This window comes from Centroberyx affinis, unplaced genomic scaffold (genome assembly GCF_046629955.1).
Source record: "Centroberyx affinis isolate AG114_WGS23_722 - 3 ecotype Tasmania unplaced genomic scaffold, CSIRO-AGI_Caff_v1 ptg005038l_1, whole genome shotgun sequence".
Classification (NCBI taxonomy): domain Eukaryota; kingdom Metazoa; phylum Chordata; class Actinopteri; order Beryciformes; family Berycidae; genus Centroberyx; species Centroberyx affinis.
The window spans coordinates 432,282-453,236 of NW_027282482.1; the positions used below are offsets into that span (position 1 = coordinate 432,282).

Below are 20,955 nucleotides of genomic sequence, written 5' to 3' on the forward strand. Positions count from 1 at the left end.
GTAATTCTTCTCTTTCAGCTTGCAAAGACAGTGACTTGATAGCATTTATTTTCAAATACACATACAGCAACAAGAGTCATCATAAACCAGTTATTGATAAAATGCACAATAACGATAACAATCACATTTCCACAACTGTATAGCGTCAAAAATAACCAAAAGGTGATGAGATTTGTTACTGCAAAATCCTCTCCAGTAGCTCCGGTACAGAGGTACTTGGAGAGAACCACCAAAGCACAACCTTTTCCCAACAAGTTTCTTCCCCACTGTGCACTGGGAGCAACGTCCCATCCCTCACTCACGTCTTACCTTGCACACTCAGATGAATGTTGTCTATTAGTGATGAAAAATAACCAAGAATTCAGCATGCAGATTATCATGTTGCAAGCACACCCTTAAGTCCTACGCGCCTGCTCTTTAGTGAGCCTTCAACTTAAAGTAGCATCTTGGCAATACATGTCAAACATACACAGCTGGGAACAAAGTGTGGGAATCTTTGTCATTTTGTGTTACCAATTCATCTTTGTCCCCGCCTATAGGAGAAGGGTTGGCCTAAAGGTTAGCCCCGCCCACACACACACTTTGTAAAACCTAGTCCTGGGTTTTCGGTATATCCTTCCTAATAACTTCAGATATTAACAGGATATACAATGAGACCACTTGGTGAAAGGGAGGCAACGAACAGACAGCTTTCTCTTACATGAGGTGCATGCAAGAAGTCGTTTAATTATGACAGCTATTTATGAGATAAATAGTGATGAATCACCGTAGGAATATTGATCAACATTAGGATGGAAATTTTTGAGCACAAGAAAGGACCACTCATTTTGCCTATTACAAATTGAGGAAACAGCACAGGCAAAGGAGAGGGAAAGTGACAACTAAACTGCGGCTGGTTGCGTTCAATTTGACAAATCCAAAATAATTTTTCCATGTACAAATAACTGCATGAAATTCACCAGAAAGATTGTTTTTGAGGACTATAACACAGTAAGTTTCTTTACAGCAAAAAGTCCATTTTAATAATTATGATAATAAATTTAGACTTTATATTTCAATGGATTCACTGTCATGTCTGATCCAATGTATTGTGTAATAGAATTACATATCAAATTCTCTAGCAGTGATTCCCAAGGTGGGGTTCAGGGAGTCAACTTGCAAAATGAGGAATACTATAATTTCACTATTTAATTTGAAGATAGGACAGTGATAGAATAAGAAAAAGAGTAATGACTGTTCACTCTCCCTGTTACAGTATAAACAGATCAAATCTTTTCTAATGGGCCAGTGTGTGTCTCTGTGGGGCTTTGACATGAAAAAGCTCTACAGAGAGCTCGGGCCTTTTCTCACTGATGTTTGAACGCAACCAACAGGGCCACATGACAAGTCCTGTGATTTTACAAGTTCAATGCCCAGGTACAGAGACGTTTCTTTATGTTGCGCCTAAGCAAATGACCACATAGCTATACAGTTTCTCTTGTCACTCAGTTTAGCAATGCTTGCCAAATCCCTCATCTCAACTTGTGCCCCAATCATCATCATCTCTCCGCTTCTCAAGACAGCCATATTTTGTCCTGGGTCAGTCATTTAATTATTTTTTTCTAGACTACTTGTAAATTGACTAATTTTAGGGAGTTCTCTTCAGCCTGCAAGACTATTTTTTGCAATAACTGCAATGAACACCATACTACCTGCCTAGGTAAGTGCACATGAATGCAATTGACTTGTAATACTATAATCATTGATGAGCTGGACATGGCCTGAAACCTGTGACTATCACACACTGATCACGCCCTTGTTCATCTCTTTCAAACACTGGGTGTTTTGGCCATGACATTTACACTTAAAATGCCTAAGTATAATTTTCCACCTCATAAGTCAAGCTTTAGCGCATTTACAATAGAGCAGTAACATAAAAAATAAATTAACACTGACAGTAGCAGGCACAATACAAATGTTTCTCCATATCAAATACATGTCATATCCACAGAATACAATTAGAAAACTGTGCCCAACACAAACCACTGTTTCTACTCTAGCCATTCTGATGTTTTTGTCCCTCCTCTGAACTAGCTCGTGGGCAGTAAATGTAGGGGCTACACAAAGCGAAGACAGCAGTGAGGTCTGAAAGCATTTTACTGTCTTAAAGAGAAACTTCACTACTTAAATTTAACAGTTTTCATCCCATCCCCCTCACCATATCCTGTAACTGTTTCATGTTCTGTTTCAGTACAAATTGCACCCACAGTCTGCACCCTCTGGTTTCCCAGGTCGTTTTCTATGTATCAAAAAACCATCAGGGGACACCCATCAAAGATGATTTGTACATTGAAAACAGAACTCTCTAAGGGGTTTGAATTCATGGTGACAGTAAATTGACTTGTCTAACAGGACATTAGAATGACCAGGATGTGGATGACGTTAAAACAATTATCCAGAACCATGAGGAGGATTCTGCTCTGCTGGGGTGCTTCAACTCTTAAAGGGGCACTTACAAAAGGTACAAATAATGGCAAATAAGAGATCAAGGACCACAGAGAGAAATAAAATAACGTATCTTGGCCTACTTTTTTAATCTATTTTCTTTTTTTCTTTTTTTTTAAGACCTCTGCTAGTAATGCCTCAAGAACAGTTTCAAATGTTAGTGAAGGATAAACAGTGATGGGTAGCTAAAAAAGTCCTGTGAAAATGACGAGGAAGGCATCACAACTCCTCTACGTGACAGTGTGGTTGGGGGGGGGGGGGGGGGGCTCGTTAACAGTGTGCATTCACAAGCCTTGTTTGGCCAGAGAGGCAGACACCTGGTCGGCCAGCGTGGAGAGCTGCGGAGAGTCCGCCATGTTGATGCTGCCGGAGGAGGACACGGTGCTGAGCTGGTGGGGGGACTCTTCCAAGGAGACGATCTCAGCGCCGTGGTCAGTGCGGGCCTTGGCTGTCTCGCGGAAACTCAGTTTGTGGGACTCAATCTGTGATGGAAGGCAGGGGGGACAGATCAGCCGTTACTCATACAGACAAATCCTGCTGGGTGAGCTGCATGGGGCCTGTGTCCAGTGCACAGATGTGTGGATATTTTGGGCATTTATTTTTTTTTTCAGTCTGGAATTCAGACAGAAAGTTGGGGCTCAGTTATGTGACGTACAGCGTCCTCTGGTGGGTAAAAATATGCCACATCTGGTGTGCTGAATGACATGGACACTGCTTGAGGATGGGAAATGGTCTCTGCTTTCTTGTCTCGATAGGAGTTCATATCTCAAACCCTTTCACATGTAGATATTTTTGAAATGAAGTTGTGCAAATCACTGCCACTGCCATTGTGTAGATAACTGCCAGTAATTACTGCCATTGGCTGCCATTGCATTAGAAAATGCTTGTTCAACACCCTGAAACCTGTGAAAATCTCTACATTTGAAGAATATGCCATGTTAAGCAACTTTTCAGATAACGTGTCACCTCATAAATTAAAATGTCATGTCAACAATTTTTTGGAGGGTAATGGAGGGAGTTTAAGGTGCATTTTTAGATACACTGAAAGCCTTTGGCAGTGATTAATGAGTGTAAAATGGTTACTAGAACCAAATATACAGTGGAAAGAAATGGCAAACTACAATCTCTAAGGAATTAACTCCAACTGCATTTCAAAAACACTAGTATTGTCCCTTAAAGTTTGTGCTCTCGCTGTTGTAAAAAAATGTTGAGAAGCATAGCTGTATATCGACTAGAACTGGTAGTGGCACACCACATAACACACAGCTTGTCAGTACTTACAGGAGTCCTCAATCTTTATGAGGGGGTTCGTCAAGATGGGTGTGATGGGTGCTGAGGGGAGAGTCTGAGGTGACTGTGGGGGAGTGACAGCGGGGGAGGGGTCGAACATGTCCCCATTTGTGGGGCTGTCTGAGGAACTCCCTTCTGCCTCCTTCCCCTTCTCTCTCTACAGAGCGAAGCCCCCGTGAGGGAATGACAAAGCATGCAACAAAATACACGTGATGGCGTCAACAGAAATCAAAACGCAACACAACATGTGAAAAATAAATGAAATTCCGCTGAATGACAATAAAAAGCAGATAATGACAAATGATAATCATAATAATTTTATGATGAACTGACAATCAGTTGGATGGTAAGATATTATAGCAAGGATGGAGGCGTTTGAAGCTTGCTATCGGTTGCAGCAAAATGGGAGAAAAGCGGGAAGGTGGTGAGTAGTGAGAGAGAGAGAGAGCAGCAACACCAAAGGAAGGATGAGAGAAGGGGAATGGGAGCGAGCGATTAGGCAGCCACAGTCACCTGGCAGGCCGAGCAGCGCGCTTGGAAGCTCTGCAAATCACTGTTGTCATGTGAAAACCTCATAACGCCAATTTCATTTTCTAACTTCAGCTGAAGGATGGCAAAAGTCTACCAGCCATGGTCTTATGAAACATTCAAAACCTATTAGATAAACTCAAAAAGACATGGTGGTCAAACTGAAAACAAGGCTGTTTTTCTTAGTTCCTGAAAAGCTGACATTCGATTCAAGGTTTTCACCGGGCAGCAACGAAATGTATATATTTTTATTTGATTTCATTTTTGTGTTTCAGTTAACATTGAGATTATTGTCTGAATGTTCAGAGTAGATCGTGTTGCAGTGTGTAATACATGCTGTCTGTGTTTTACCCAGTGTGTAAACCCCAAGATGAGGCTGGATTAATGAAATGAGACATATCTATAAAGGTCTATCTGCTACTTAAACTGCTTTAAAGTTAGTTCTGAAGTCATGTTAGGATTATCATCAAAAATGATTTTCAAAGGAAAATGGCTGAGCAAGCTCTCCTGCTGTGCAGACAAAGCTTTGGGCATGCAACAGAGAAAACTGGCAGAACAATATAAAAAGAAGAAATAGGCTATGCTATGACTAATAATGGACACGTAATCTAGTGACTTTAACCTGGAGCACTGCTGTCTTGTCTTACCTTCCTCTGCCCACCTCCAGCCACATGGCCAATGTTGTCAAGAGAGCCAACCTTGGATTGGACTTTGAAGTCCATTTTCTCATTCTTGATCTCAATATTTCCACCACCTAAATATAGAATAAATAGTATTTTTAAGAAAAAAACATCAGATACAATTGCAATTTTAGAATAAAAGGTATGTAGAACTATGTGAATTAAGACATTATTTCAAAAGTATGTATTATATTATGTATATTTCATTTTAATTACTACATATTTTAGCAGTACAGTTCCTGTTTCTTTTTTTTTTACCTGGCTTATGGCGAATGTTGTCTTTCGAGCCACATTTAGACGTAACATTGCTCAGATCAATCTTTTTGTGCACAATTTGAATCTTTGCAGGGGACAAAACAGAGAGAGCAGAAACAGAGTTTTAGTTTTGAAGAAAACATGTTGCTGTAAACTCGCCTTGCATGCAACCATAGAGGAACTGGTCCCATAAACTGGCCTGTTAGTTTTCTAAAGGTTACACAGAACAAAACACTGTTAACACTATAGGACACACAGAAATCCATATAACACTAATCACACACTGATAGACAAAGCTAAATACACCCACAGGGACTCAAAGGAAGCTGGATTAGATGTGAAGGTTTTGTAATACTACCCATGAGGCTTGCAAGCTTTGCTAGCACTTCAATAGGAAGCTAAGAAATGCAGAAAAATGATCAGGTTTCAATTGTATGTATGTGTCAAAATCGTTTACTATTGAGCTGAATGGATCATAATCTGCATTCTTTAACATGCACTGCCCATGCCCTCATCACAGGCTCCCTGTCATGACTGTTGTCTCTCAACACAAAGCGCTCAGTCTCTCTCAACTGAGGTCATCACATTGTTCACTACAACAGGCGCAGTTCAGTGGAGAGGAGGACAGAGACTCTTTGTTACTGACTAGAGACTTCTTCTCCTTACGTTTCATGGCACGATTTGATTGCTTTAATCATTAGAAAAGTCATATGACTGATATGAAATTGATCTGTTCATCCTTAAAAAATATTATTAGCTCTGCTGAATTAAAGGATAGATCGGTTTGGGCTCTCAATGAATGTAAACATTCATATAGAGTAATCATGCATATTGTTTTGGGGACAGGTTTGGATTGAGAAATATTTCTCACCACCAATCAGTAAAATTAACAGGCACAGTTTCAAAAAAGATTTATCAATCTTACATTAGACCATGAGCATTACATAACACTATTAGTTGTTGCAATAGATCTGTTGTGTGTAATACACAGTACCATGACAGCATACAACAAAAGCATCACTTTAAGCCAGCTAGCCAAGCAAGGTAAAGATGGCACACAGTACATACTGCTTATAAAGAGACAGGATTACCAGTAGCTGTATCTCCTACAGTTTAGTATTATTGTATCTTAAATTATGAAATGCTCATGACCATCCATAGGTTTTATGACAACACTGTTAATGGGAGGTATTAATAATTCACAGTTGGGTAGTGGGAGTTCTGTGGTCACAGACAGACATGGGTTGAACAGAGTACAGGAGGTTTCGTGCAGTAGTGTGACATCCTGCTCCTTGTTGAAGATGCATTCAGTAGAAGCAAGGAAGGGCTTTGGCAAGAGCTGCATGACTGCAGTTAGCCATGGGTTCATCCTTTAGCTACTCACATTGCCACCACCGGGTACATGTTTTATATTATCTTTGGAGCCACACCGGGACTGCACATTGCTTAAGTCCAACTTCTTTTCAAGAATTTGTACCTGGAAAAAGTCAATACGTAGGGAAAGAAACTGTTATCCTAGAGAAACTGATAGCAGCAGAGCTGCGAATGAGGACCTTTGGTAGAGAAAAAAAATTGTCTTGGCATTAGGAGCATGAGGCTCAAGGGAGTGAGTCCTAACCAGGAAATTGGCTGATAAAGAGGGATGGGAAAGGACTTTTTATTTTTTTTTACCAAGGGTTGGTTTGATGATCATAACTGCAGAGATACTCAAGACTCTGGTGTTGAGTTGATCACTCAGTTACTCACATTGCCGCCACCAGGTACATGTTTCATATTGTCTTTGGAGCCACACTTAGACTGGACATTACTCAAGTCAATCTTCTGATTAAGTATTTTAACCTGGAAAAGTAGAGGTAGGGGAAGAGACTGTTACCCTTGGAGTCACTGAAAGCAGCAAGGTTGAGGTGAAAAGAGAGACCAGCAAATCTATTGTAATGAGAGGATTTCAGCCCTGTGTTAACGAGGGAAAGCTAAATGAGATATTTGCAACACAAAGTATTGTAGCTACTGAAATTTGCAGCTGCAAATTGAAATTATACAGCAGGCTATTTGAGAAGGCAGACTGGACTGGCACACTGCCACATTGTTTTTATTGCGAACACTTCCTCTACTTGTGGAAGACGCACCATCTAAGTGAGTGCAGAAAAACAGATTTTGGGCACATCAATTTAAGGACAGTTATTTTAAGAGGCTTGATATTCAGGTGAAAGTCAAAGACAAGTCGGGTCTAGTTCCAGATTACTCACCCTGCCTCCACCAGGTGTGTGCTTTATGTTGTCTTTGGAGCCACAGCGAGCCTGGACGTTGGTTAAGTCCAACTTCTTATCAAGGATTTGGACCTGTAAAATGCGAAAGGAAGTGATATTCTTTATTAATTAAAATAAGAAAGGCTGCGGCAGAGGACCAGGCCAAAAGAAGTAAGTAAGTAAGTAAGTGAGATGTTGTAGAGATGTGGACTACAGATATTTGGACTCACGTCATTAATGGGTTAAAGCAGCGTGTTGTTGGCTTGCTGCACCTTTAATAATTGAGCTTTTACACTGAGAACTAACAGAAGACAAATTCTATTTAAATTAGTTATAAGTAATCGTTCTAGCGAGTCCATCTTCTGATCAAGTATTTTAACCTGGAAAAGTAAGAGAGCATTTTTCGATTTTACCAAGGATTTGATTTGATGATCATAACTGTAGAGATACTCAAGACTCTGGTGTTGAGTTCATCCCTCAGTTACTCACATTGCCGCCACCGGGTACATGTTTCATATTGTCTTTGGAGCCACACTTAGACTGGACATTACTCAAGTCGATCTTCCGCTCAAGGATTTGTACCTGAAAAAATGTAGACGTAGGAAAAGACACCATTAGCTTTTAGATTTTGAGAGGAGATGAACTTTTGGTTTGACTCATGAGCTGTGAGGCTTTTATAGTAGTAAATGAGAGGTGAGCCTAATGTTTCACACAGTCTAAAGTTATGTAGTAAGAGGTATGTTTGTTGCTTGTAAGGACACATTTAACTCCCAAATTTCAGCATACAGTTTGAGGTGAACAACATTGGGGCTACTTCAATCTGTGCACTCATGTATAATTTCCTTTTTAATCTTCTTGTTATGCCTTGATCTTGAAAATTTGACCAGGATTGCAGCTGATAATACACAATGTTCTGTTTTTCCTTTGAGCTGCTTTGTAATGACACTTCAGTATTTCCTCTCCCTTCTGCTTTTGATGTGTAATTTACCAGTCTACCATTTCCGAGTAAGGACCAAAGGACCACATAAAATCTCAAAGAGGATCATTGGGGCGACTGTTTGTAGTAGATGGGAACATTTAAACAACTTGTCCTTCCAACACTGGGAAGTCGTTAGAAACACTAGTCAGTTAAACTAAATTTAACCTACAGCTCTAAATTTCCATTGCTCAGAATCAAAATCAATTCAAATATATATTCATCAAACTTGATGAGGCAAAATTAAAGTCATCATTATTCACATGGAGTGCTAAAGTTAGCTCCAAACTACAGAGAAGAATGTTGTCTCGACAGCAAGTTTGGTGATATGTCATTTTACCATGTAAAACCACAGTAAACTCAGACACAGCCCGAGGGGAGATATTACAGCTATTACTTACTTTTACAACTGGATAAAGATCTGATCTTGTCTGATCTGAGCAAATAATTAAGTTTGTGACAAATATGACTACAAGTAACATGCTGTCGCTGACCTTTGTTAAGGTGAGGGCTTTTAATTCTGATTCTGATTCTGATTAAACAACTGATGAAGTTTACTGAACCACCAGATTCCATAATGGAAAAGCAATTGCTTTTTACTTAAGTATGCTACAATTAGGTTGCCAGTGTTGTAGAAACAAATGTCAGGTATGCTTGTTTTGGCATATTTCAATGTTTTTAGACTTGTCATTTAAACAGTTTTCTATCTGTCATTTAAACCGGTGGAATTAGTGAGATTCCACTGTGTGTGTTTCACAGCAATGTATTGAAAATATAGATAACATCTAGCCTACATAAAATCTTGCAGTGCCTTTAATGCTAAAATGGACCCCTCTCTCCTCACACCCCACCACTACACGCACCTGCATGCATACGCAAGGATGGAAGTAAATTGTACTGCAGATTGGATGGCAGTGTAAAGGTCTGGAGACTGCAGAATGGAGTTTTAGCTCTGGAGGCAGAAATATTTAAATGGTTGAGTTTAACCTCAGTGGGCGAAGCCAAATAACTAGTTTTCCTGGCTAAGTCACGAGACTGACGTCCAGTGAAAAAGGCAAAGGGTAAGAGGAAGCTAATATTATGAAGCTAGCTCTCATGAAAAATACAATCTCGCCATACTAAGTTATCTATGTTAGCTTGTTAGCTAGCATGCTGACCTTCAAAGATCATCTATGCCATGGTCATAAATTAATGAAAAAACAACTTGCCATTTATGTTGTATTTATATATGTTGGTCCTTCTGGTGGCTAATTCTCGACACCCTCGGCCAATTCCAGACACCTTTCTCCAAATCTAACATACACATCTTTTGATATAAAATTTTAATTGTAGCTTCTTAAATATGAATGATTTCACATCACTTGCCTTTCAGCAGGAAACTACAAGCAAGACTGGAAACCACATCAAATAATGTGTGTCCAGAATTGGCCACCAGTACATTAGCCAACTTATGCTGGTTCTTCGGTTCCACCCATTGAGGTTTAAATGAACCAATAACATTGTTTCTGTCTCCAGAGCAGCTTGGCCTCTGAGAAACGTCTGTATAACTGAAACTCCAATCTGCAAACTGCAGTAGAGGGTTTGGACTGTGTGCCGTCTGAGGCCCACAGTGTAATACTAGAACTAGCTGCTAGACTCACCTTGCCACCACCAGGCTGGTGTTTCATGTTCTCTGTGGAGCCAATCTTGGACCTGACATTCTTCAGGTCTGGCATGGGCGCAGCAGCGGCCAGAGGAGCTGGTGGGCGGCCCTTTAGGGAGCCAGGGGACTTGGGTGAAGAACGCACCACTGCAATCTTCTTCACTTTATTGGCCTCAGCCACAGACTTTGCAGAAACTGCTTGGCTAGAGGGGGATTTGGGAGTACCTGGGCTGCTCTGTCCACTCGCAGCATCTTAAACCAATTGGATAAGCAACAGGTCAGAGGTTTTAAATTCACAAGTCATCAAAAGGGCATTAATGAAAGAAAAAAAATAAAAAATAAAAAATAACTTATAGATGAATACAAATCAAATTTTAAAAGTTCTAGGAATTCTACTGCTAAAAAGCTGACCAAGTTTGATCTAGGATAGACCAGATCAGACTGTGGTTGTGGCACTGTGCTGATCAAGTAGCCTAGGCCATGCAAGCCTAAAAGTGGTCTCTCTCAGTGGTATGTGTATTTGCTTTTTACCTTTGTCATTTTTTGGAGTGGGAGGTTTCTTGGTGCTAGCTGGATTGCAAAAATATGACACGTTATACATAATCCTTAGTTTCTTACTCCATATAGCATGTGATGGAAATGGTCAAGTCATAGTTACGTACCTGGGTGAGCTGGAGTTTTGGCAGGAATCTTGGTTCCTGGGGCTTGAGGCCTTGCACCGCCAGGAGTCTGTAAATTAACAGAGCAACCAAATAGTAATTTACTTTTCAGCAAACATGTTGGTTTTATCTTGGAAAGCTGCAGGTGCTTTGATTATGCTGTCATTGGAGTGCAAGGCAGTCAGTTACCATCAAGAAATGTCTTGACAGAATAATCACACCAGCCATCACAACAACATATAGCACAACTCATTCTAATTAGGTTGAACTAATAAGTGCCAAAACTGTTATCACTGATGAATGGGAATGTGAATTGATACAAATACATCAATGCAAGCTAGGCTGCATTCAGATTGTCTGAAAAATGTCAGTTTAGCATTTCCGTGACCGCTCAAATAAAATTTTTATCAGAGGATCGAGGAAAAGAAACAGTACAGTGAGCATCCAGTTTGACAATCTGAACACAGGCCTGGTCTCGTCTAGACACTCAGACATAAGCAGGGGCAGGTCCGTCCTGTACTTACTCGGGGCTGCCTGTGCTCTGTGTCGCTGGCTTTAGTGGGGATCGAGCTGGGACCATTTCGGGAGGAGGCATGTGTTTTTGTGCCCTTGGTGACTATGGATGGTCTTTTAAGGGAAGAGGTTGGTCTAGCTTTGGTGGCGGTTTGTGTCTTTTTCATGAAGGGGAAAAAATGAATGAAAAACAATGGTTCTAACAATGATCTACAACAACAAAGGCATGATTTCACAAATGGAAAATGAAGGAGCTAGCTTGATGAATGGAATGTTAACTGGGTTAGTCTTCAGTGATAAAATAAATGAGTGACACATCTTTTTTGTGCTTGTTCACATACCTTGTTTTCCATAGTGTCGTTATCAATCTTTGCTTGAGCTATGGGAATGAGGGAGAAACACAGACTTCAAGATTTTGACCAGAATTTTTTTTCTTCCAGCCAAAATTGTTTTCAATCATTTTTCTTTTGTATCCACCCAAGTGAAATACAAGAAGACGAGTATTTTATTTTCAAGTGTGTGCCTGTATGCATGTGCATGGCAAAGAGAAGACCAAATGAAATCAACACTTTGTGATGTAGGGCACGCAGCATGCAATGTGACATTTTGTATACATAGTGCTTGTATAAATCAAAAAGTGGCTACAGGGGCTGCATAACCAGCAGAGTGAGCAAGATGGATAGATGAAATAAAAAGCAAACGTGGGGAGGGAGGACAACAAGCTTCTCCTTTGGGTCAAAGTTAATTTCCATAGAAAAAGTTTGAGGGAGAGTGCTGCATAACATATAGAAGCTGCTTTGTAAATTAAAGAAGTGGAAGGAATTAACTGAAGAGGACTGGTTCTGAATTGGTGAATATGACAGCAAACAGACCTTTGAATATAGCGATCGGCACCAATGACTTTCTGGCTGGAGAACTTTGGGGCGTTTTCTGGAGTTCAGTTGCACTGGTGCTCTGAACCACACTGCTCATCTCTGAGTCATTACAAATGTCAGACTTTGAATAGCTGGCTCTATCTAATAATGAGTCAGTTTTGTTGTTTTCAGTTACTACGTCAGATGGCATTTTTGTTAAAAGGCTATCGCTCTCAGAAGTGTTCCTATTGCTATGTGCTGGATATGAGGAATCACACACCCTCTGAAGATCTTCTGAATGATAAGCAAGGCCAGAATCAAAGCTAGAGCATTGCAGACTTTGGGTATGAGGGGACGGTTTTCTCTCTGGGGTGATCTTATTGGTTCCGGCGTCCCAGCCACTGCAGGACTTTAAAGTTGCCCCGTCTAGAGTCTCCGCGTTATCAGCAGTCAGTCCGCCTTTCATGTGTTCACTTGAGATGGGCTCCTCTCCCTGATCAACCCACAAGCCTCTGTCTCCGATGGATGTGAGGTCTTCCAAGGCTGTGCTGCGGACCAAAGCCGTGCCAGACAGATTGCTTATTTCAGCCAGACACTCGGAGGCATCAAGGCTGATTGCCCGCTGAGAATCCGCAGTACCGGTCCACTCCGGGCTCCCCCTGCTGGCCGGCGCGTCCCGTCTAATCTCCGCCCCACAGCTGAGGTCTTCAGAGGCCCATAAAGAGTCACTTAGCCTCTTCCCACACTCTCCCACCCGTGCCCCATCCAAGCATGAGGCTGCCTCATTTCCTGGGTCCAGGGAACAGGACGCTCCCATGCTCATGAAGTCAATGCTCTCCCCATTGGCTCCGTCTACAGCAGGCTTTGATCCATCGGCCGCAAATGCGAACTCACTGAGGGCCGCAGTGCCAGGCTTCGCTAATTTATTTGGAAAGCAGATTAATGATGACATTCACAGCACTCGTTTCCATCTCCCCATTGAAAATAAATCAAGAAGTAAAGAAGTGAACAAAACTGTGCACTTGATGTCCATGAGGAAAGTTTAAAAAGTGACTCTTAACTGTTGTCTTTCATTAAGGTAACAAAAACTGAAAACGATAAAAGGTGATAACGCAAGACCATGAACTGAGAAGTGATCAATGGTGGTTGCTTTCTTAAAAAAAAAGATACTTTAGTTCACATCAAAATAAAATGAGATGGAAATGGACAATAATGCATCGCAGTTGGGTGAAAGACAACAGAGGAAAATGACCTTGATGCATATTGATTCCAGTGAATGTAATGAACCATCATACCACTGAATTATGCATATTCATTGTAAAAAAGTGCTCAAAATGTGATATTCAACTTCCCTACTTGCTTCTGACAGTGCAAAATAATGCATTATCCATGATCAAAACTTCATCTTTGAATTTCATCTCAAGCAATGAACTTAAACTAAATGTTCATTTTGGATGCAAATTTTGACATAAAGTAAAATACTGAAGAGTTAAATTAAATTAATAAATAAGTACAGTATATTATTTGGATAATTGGAGAACAATATATGATAAATGTACTAAATTATGGATCATATTTCACAAAATACATTACATACCCCTCTGGGTTATTTCTGGTGCACCTAGTAGTTGTAATTGTATTAATATCTGACTCATAACTTAAGTAAACAGTCTAAGTGCAATCAATAAAAAATGAAGTACCTGTTGAAGCTGCTCCTCCAGCCGCTGATTACACATGGTGAGGCAGATGGGAAAGACACAAGAGCATAATCAGTTATGAGTTTCTAAAGCAAGCCTGTCATTCATTACTGTCACTGCAAAGAAACCAAAAAAGGCCCAAATACTTCACAGCATGTTTTCAGTTACTGCACAAAGCCCACAGCAAATCACTGTTAAAAAACAATGTTCAGTGCATTCAATGTTCAATCAATGCATCATCCAAAAACTTAAAGCCACTGAAACTGTGCATATGCAGACAGACTGCAATCAGGTTGAGGGAGGTGCTGAGGTTTCCACTATTTTCATTTAAGTCTTACATGGTCCAGCACCACACCTAACCTGGTACTCCATATGGTACTTCAGCTGTTTTTTCCATTATTCTGGCATTCCCCATGTCTGGGAGCTCTGCATCTGTTTAACAGATCACATGAATCTAAAATCTGCTTGTGGTTTGGTCATTTCTTTCATTCTGAAATAGCCAGGATAAGATATAGCTTTTAAATGGCTGTGTTTGCCTCTTGACTCTGGTAATGATCGTGTTGCAGTGGTTTTGTGAAAGGACCAGAGTATTCCAATAGATCTGGATCCGTTTCACTGCTCAAAGCAAACAAAAAAGGCTTACATTGGCTGTGGGAGCATTCTAATGACAGAAAGTTAATAAAAACAAAAAGAAGTTAAGATTAGATTCCCAAAACTAGAAAACAGAGCAAGCATGAAAACAACTTCAGTCAGCAAACCAAATACAAACTCAATCCCATTTATGGCGCTGAAATAAAACAAGGTAGTGAGCTTCATTTTACAGTCAATATGTAGAGTACACATGAGCATGGCAGGCCGCTATGGTCATAAAATTATAAGATACTAGAAAAACAAATTTTGCACAAGCAGCTGAAAAGAAGCAAGAGCTCAACGACAAGAGGCATACCAAGTTGCCCCTCATTTTCACCAGAGGCACCAAGTTGCACCTCGTCTTCACATGGGCCGCTCTCTAATTCTGAGGGCTCAGACTCGGGTTCAACAGCCCCTTTCTCTGCAGATGGTTCAGCTGTCTCTGCTGTAGGATAAATGGATGCCCACTAGTTAGAAAATAGGAAATGTCAAACCCCAACCCAGACTTTCCACAGGTTTACCCAATACTTGCTTAGTCTGCTCTAGAATCACAGCTCCTAACCTCCTAACCTGTTTGCTGCGGTGGGTCAGCTGCGTTCTTTACTCCTGTGGTATTTCTCATGTCCAGGGACTCAGGAGCTGTTTAACAGATCAGGGAGCCCTTTCAACCTGATGAATGTCCCTCCCACCATCCTGAGGACAGGCTGTCATGCTCACTATTCATGATCAAAGGATGCTTGACCCAGACTGGAGTGGGGCTACAGTAGCTAATTCTTACAAGCACAGAGAGCCATTATTTTCCATGTTAGTCAGTGATCTATGGCTCTAGTACAAACCTATTGTGAAGGACACAGTGTTTCTGCATGTTCCCTAAATAACAGGCACATATTGCACATTGTTTATGAATTGTTTGTAATGACAACACAGCTAGAAATGCCTTGCTATCACCAGTGGGCTATAAATACCATGCAAATGATAAAGGCCTCAAAGCATATATTAGCATACAGGCAGCAAAATCGAAGTAGAACACCCACATTTAAACCAAGAGACCAAGAAAGCCTGGGTTAGAGAACTGTGAGGCAAAACAAAGCCAACAAACCAAGATGAACATTTCTCTGCTTATATCTCTGAAACAAAGGAATGTTATTTGTAGCTGATAACTTGCAATGTGCTAAATGAGGGGTAAGAGTGAAAAAGATGTGTTAATAAGGTCTTTGGTATTCAAGCTTCATGTAATGAGTGGTGGAGGGGGCATACCAGATTGCACCTCATTCTCCCCAGATGCACCAGGTTGCACCTCGTCATCATAGTGGGCGCTCTCTAGTTGTGAGAGCTCATTCGCAGCTTTAACCCCATTCTCACTTAGCACTGCTTCCTTCTCTGTGAATTAAAGGTTAGTTGGAGGTCAAGCTTGAGGTTAATCATGACAGAAATTTACATTTCCAGACAGATGATGAGGCAGCACTGGTGAGGTTCACCAAAACTAATTTTCATGTGAGAATTCCCAAAGGAAGCTGTGAAATGAAACTAAAAATTATTTTATTAAAGAATTAGAACTTTAGCAATAGCCACTGTTATTTAGTCGTTAAATCCAAGATCACTGTGAACCCTTGACCAACTCTGTTTCAGGAAATAAGATGAACGTTCACCTCTGTTGTATTATGATTTAACTCATAACAAGAACAAACCATCAAAGACCTAAAACACTTCAGACTGAACCAGTCTGACATGTTTTAATGCAGGTCCTAGACTAAAATGGCTATTTACATGATGCTTTCACAGACATGCCTTAAAATGGGCCCAAATGTAGGTAAACTTACTGCAGGGAATGACGACCCAGGACTAAATCAGGGATTAAGTGATAATCACTATGGGCCAAATTTTAAATCCCACCAAAACAACAAAATGCTGTACATCTAAGTCCATCCCTAATTAGTTCTTGAATATTTTAGGCATGGACTCCATAGCCCAGAAGTAACTAAACCAACGTTAAGCCATATCCATGAAAGCCACTTAAATGTTCTACACTTGGTTTAACCCATCCATATCCACACAAGTAGCCCATAGACCTCTACACTACAAATACTACACCACAAATCTATTTCCAAAATCACGTCTCCTACTCTATTATTCAAAGAGGTAAGTAGGATACTCACTATGTGTTGCACCGTTGATAAAAGTGCCGGAACCTGAGTGTGTGCTCTGCTTCCTGCTTGAGCGTGGGGCGATGGAAAGTGGGAATGGGGAGAACGACTGCACTAGTGAAGGTTGTAAACTGGGGAAAGCTAGGCTACGTACTAATTGGCCATATAGATAATTGGGTTAAAAGGGATAAAAAGAAATTCCTATCATTGTTGATACAGCAGTGTGTACTACTAAGCCAACTATCTGACTGTAGTTACTGTGATTATTTCTTTTGCATACTCTGTACATAACAAACAAGAAGGGAGACATAATATAGACAGGGCTCTTCCCCTGTTTTCCTTCCCATACATTTGCTGTTTTGCCATTAATAACCCTTTAAATTATGAAATGTGCCTTTTAAAAAGTTGATGCTCTATGTGTGCTGCTAAAAGCCTGATTGTTTATGAACTGAATTTGTAGCTAACAGTGGCGCAGGATGGCGAGATAGGGCGCTCTCTGAGGAGGCTGACCCAGATGCCTGGATTACACAGCAGAGTGCAGCTGCAGTTAGGGACTAAGGGCCAGTCAAGCATGCCTTGTATCCATTATGTAAAAAGGGATTAAAACAAAGCACAGTTGAAACACTAGGCCTTCGGCCTCTGAACCAACTCAATATAGACTACTACAACTTTGAGGAAATGGTATGTGGAAATTTAAGTCCTTCTCTTTAACGCATTCAGATTTGGATTCATTGGAAAGCTGACTAATACTTTTTTTGGAACAAAGGCCAAAGATGCCATCATATATCGCACATGAAGCTAATGATGTCATTTGGATGATGTCATCTTACTCGGTATCATGTATATTTATTTTTACCTTTCAGTCTTCTTTGCTCACCCTGCTACTTTGGCCTTGTTAGCCTTAATAAAATGCCTGGATGTTAATTTAGAAAAGCATCTCTTTGACAGCTGATGCTAGTTTATGAGTATTTTTCATAAATGACTGGGTGTCTGACCTTTCATTTTGGCATCTCCAGGGCTTCTGTGTCCCATCTGGACTCCATTCTCCTGGTGGTGCAGGTCGTTGATGGTCATGCCAGCTAAGGAAGCATTCATGGTGTCTCCAGAGCTATAGCTGTTAGAGGCGTTGTTCATGTAGTCCTGGTGCTGATCCATTGCCAGTCGCAGTTCAGGCTACAAAAGAGCACAACCCAAGCAAGTTAAATAAACCAAGACGATGAATATAGTTCAAGACAGAATTAAATTGTTAGTCCATCACGTTCTTTTGCGAGTGTCAGATGACTAGGTTAAATATACTGCAAATGACAAGTTGCGCTTTTCCATGAGAAGCAACTGACAAAGAAGAATACCTGGTTTTAAGGAGTAGATATAATTATGTCGTAATATATGGACCCTTTGTCTTCCGGGCTTACACAACCCAGTCCGTCACCACGAAATGTAAACAGACACTGTGTCTGTGAAAACCTAGTTATTTATATACCTTGACGTGGGGTCTGCGCTTCATGTTACAGGACCATGGACAAAAATAGTCCCTTCTGCCCATGTGCTCTGCGTCCTCACTGTGATAAGTTTGCACTTCCTAAACAACCAGTGACCAACTCTGGTTTCCTCCTTAGCACCGCTGAACCTGTTCAGTCTGTGACTTGACAGAACCAAAATTTCACCCAAGTGCAGCACTTCCATTTTATGTACTGCCATATTTCAGCTATGGCTGACAGAAAGTGGGTAATTAAGAGGTTTATATACTGTACCACAGGAAAAACCTTACACAGTCCAGACATGCTCATTCAACCAGTAAGATGTGAATCACTTCAAATCTCATAAAAAGAGGATTACATATCAGATTAAATCCAAGCCTCTGGTTACGTCAGCAGTTTTCTGTTTGTATCATATTTTTTCACTGCCCTCTCACACAGTCTCTTTCTGTAACACACATATACACACACATATAAACACACAAACTTACACACCAAGCCAGTACTGAAGGCTTATGGCATAATCGTCTCGCCATCCAAACTGCTCTTTCAGTGTTTGCATCGTGATAGAGATTTACTGGCGTCTGATCTTTATTTTCACCCTCATGCCCACTCTGGCATATAAACATGACTGTGTTTTCATGTCTGAGAGCTACGGCGCAAAGCCTGTATTGACCTGAGGAATTTGTGCCAATAGTATACAATTAGTCAGAGGCTAAACCTATGTTATCACTGGGAATGAAATTGGCATTGTTTAAAATTTAAATGCACATGAAATGCTATTTGGGTGCCGCCAGCCACAGGATTTTGGCTAGCTCTCAAACAGCATGCATCAGTGTGACTGCACCTGCTCCGGTTATGACTTTACGGGCAGCATAGCCTAAACTGTTACCGTGGTTACTCCTCCTGAATAAAACCCACTCTGTGGATTTTATTGGCTCAACTATTTGACCTTCCCTTGGTGTACCTGCATATCTCCTGACCTTGGATGTTTAAACAAGATTCCACATTCAAACACATTCGCTATAAATGGGACCAACCAGATCAGGCCAGCAAACACCTAGAGAGAAGACCACAGACTGGGACATATTCTATATGAAGCAATATAGCTTCATGTTCCTTCTGGAATATAGGCTAGTTCTTGTACAACAATGTAAAATGTGTAAGCCCAATGGAAAAAAAATGCCAAAATGGCGTTAAAAAAGAGCTCTGAATATATTTTAAATGGTAGTGTGATGTTTGTGTGTCCCATACAAATTCTAATGAATGGTCTACTCTCAATCCTCAACACAGCTCCCTGACAAAACTCCCATTGTAGCATTACACATGACAGAATCCAAACAACAAGCGAGCTGCGCCCATGCCAACGAAAACAATCCCTCTGAGAGGCCGTTCACGCTCTGCGTCCGGGAGCTCCGGCAGTTAGAGAGCAAACACACTCAAGGATGATAAGAACGGGATTCCTTATCTGATAATCTTATGTACACTAGACATCATGGTTATGTTACAGGACATAAGAGAATAATTTCCTTAATGTTTACACAACAAGACACAAAGAAATATTTTTGCTAATTGTTGTGTTACAGGATGCTAAATATTTTCCCAAAATACTATTTTGCTTGGGATATTTCTTAGCATGGAGGACTATCTCAGTCCCTAACTTAGTCTGTCCCATATACTATTGTATGAATCCATCTACTCGTCAAACTTTTTTTTTTCATCAAGACATCTGTGTGTCATTCATTGTGGTGGGTCTAGATTTGGCCAAAAGCCTTAGTGATTTGCTTTGGGACTAAACACACACACAAATTTTACCTAGTACATAAAGGGAACACGACAGCAGTCTTTGTTGAAGCTTCATGAGGGGGAAAAGGCTCAAAGGTCTGCTGATGCAGCTTGTCCCTCGGAAGGGCGTGTGAAAATGTAATCTTGGCACAGGCCCTGGCTCTCAAGCAAACCGCTTAGACGGCTCTGGAAGGAACACGGTCAACAGAGATATTGACATAGCTCCAAACATGCAATAAGACACTGCCTAAATTTTGCTGTCTTTTGGGAGTCAGTGCCTATTTTTTAACCCTGATGCACTACAGCGGCGACACTGAGTGCTACACAATTTGGTAATGGACTCACACAGCAAGGAATATGTTGGTTTTGACCCAGCCAAACGAATAGATGCATATACATAAACCCAAGCAGAAAATACAATGACTCAGTAAGTGAGTGCAACCAAACACTGGGACAATGAAGGTGACTTTAGGTATATTACATATGTAGCTATACAAAGGAATTACCTGAGGTTCAACTGGAAGAGTTCATATTTCATGCAGATACAATAGATCAAACACAAAAACAAATGGTTCGCCCTGATGCAGTCTCTAGCCTGCTCACCAGTGCTGCTTGTAGTTCAGCCGAGAGACTGGGATGCTGTCCTCATGCTTGATTGCCTCTGTATCTCTGACCTACTTTCCTCATCATTCTCTCTCTGTACACTCCCAGCCTCCCATCCTCAGGCAGGGAGAGACACAGAAAAAAAAAAATCTCTGACTGACTCTACCTTTCTAATGTGGGCCTGGCCTTGCGATGGGGGGGGGGGGGGGCTGAATTAGAGCGGGTCTCCATTTTCCCACCCATCCAAGCGCTGGAAGTGAAACATCTTGCAGCACAGCCAGCATGCGGCTTGCTCAGCATCTAATGGCTGTGTCTGCAGCTCAGAAATACCCGTTTGCTTAGTAACCGAGGGGCCAAGTACTTACATTGGTGGAATATTTTCCACCTTTGTTTTCATAACTCCAGGATGTCAGCCACACCCTACTGACTTTCAGCTTAAAGACAGGGCGACTTTATAAAATACAGTTATTTCTCACATAATTATTACTAGACAT

General features: G+C 40.9%; 1 protein-coding gene across 2 annotated transcripts; it reads right to left on the reverse strand.

Moving 5' to 3' along the window:
- Window positions 1-44: 44 nt before the first annotated feature.
- On the reverse strand, window positions 45-20,563 carry mapta (microtubule-associated protein tau a). 2 transcript variants are annotated; one of them, XM_071545752.1, is made up of 17 exons: window positions 20,462-20,563; window positions 17,594-17,771; window positions 15,712-15,834; window positions 14,771-14,899; window positions 13,828-13,851; window positions 11,615-11,652; window positions 11,285-11,431; window positions 10,764-10,830; window positions 10,633-10,671; window positions 10,100-10,353; window positions 7,973-8,065; window positions 7,484-7,576; window positions 6,984-7,076; window positions 6,622-6,714; window positions 5,241-5,322; window positions 4,950-5,056; window positions 45-2,966 (listed from the first exon to the last, which is right to left on the reverse strand). In XM_071545752.1, the coding sequence occupies exons 2-17, from the start codon at window positions 17,751-17,753 to the stop codon at window positions 2,769-2,771; spliced, it is 1,740 nt and encodes a 579-aa protein (XP_071401853.1). In that variant the 5' UTR covers window positions 17,754-17,771; window positions 20,462-20,563; the 3' UTR covers window positions 45-2,768. The 2 variants fall into 2 exon arrangements, with proteins under 2 accessions (XP_071401853.1, XP_071401854.1); XM_071545753.1 differs by lacking the exons at window positions 6,622-6,714; window positions 6,984-7,076; window positions 7,973-8,065 and adding an exon at window positions 3,766-3,931 and having other exon boundaries at window positions 2,834-2,966.
- Between the last annotated feature and the right edge of the window lie 392 nt (window positions 20,564-20,955).

Coding starts and splice junctions, on each gene's coding strand:
- mapta (XM_071545752.1), bottom strand. CDS start 17,753: ATGGATCAGCACCAGGACTACATGAACAACGCCTCTAACAGCTATAGC. Junction 14,900..15,711: donor GGAGAATGAGGTGCAATCTG/GTATGCCCCCTC, acceptor TTTATCCTACAG/CAGAGACAGCTGAACCATCT. Junction 10,354..10,632: donor CACTCCAAAAAATGACAAAG/GTAAAAAGCAAA, acceptor AATTGGTTTAAG/ATGCTGCGAGTGGACAGAGC.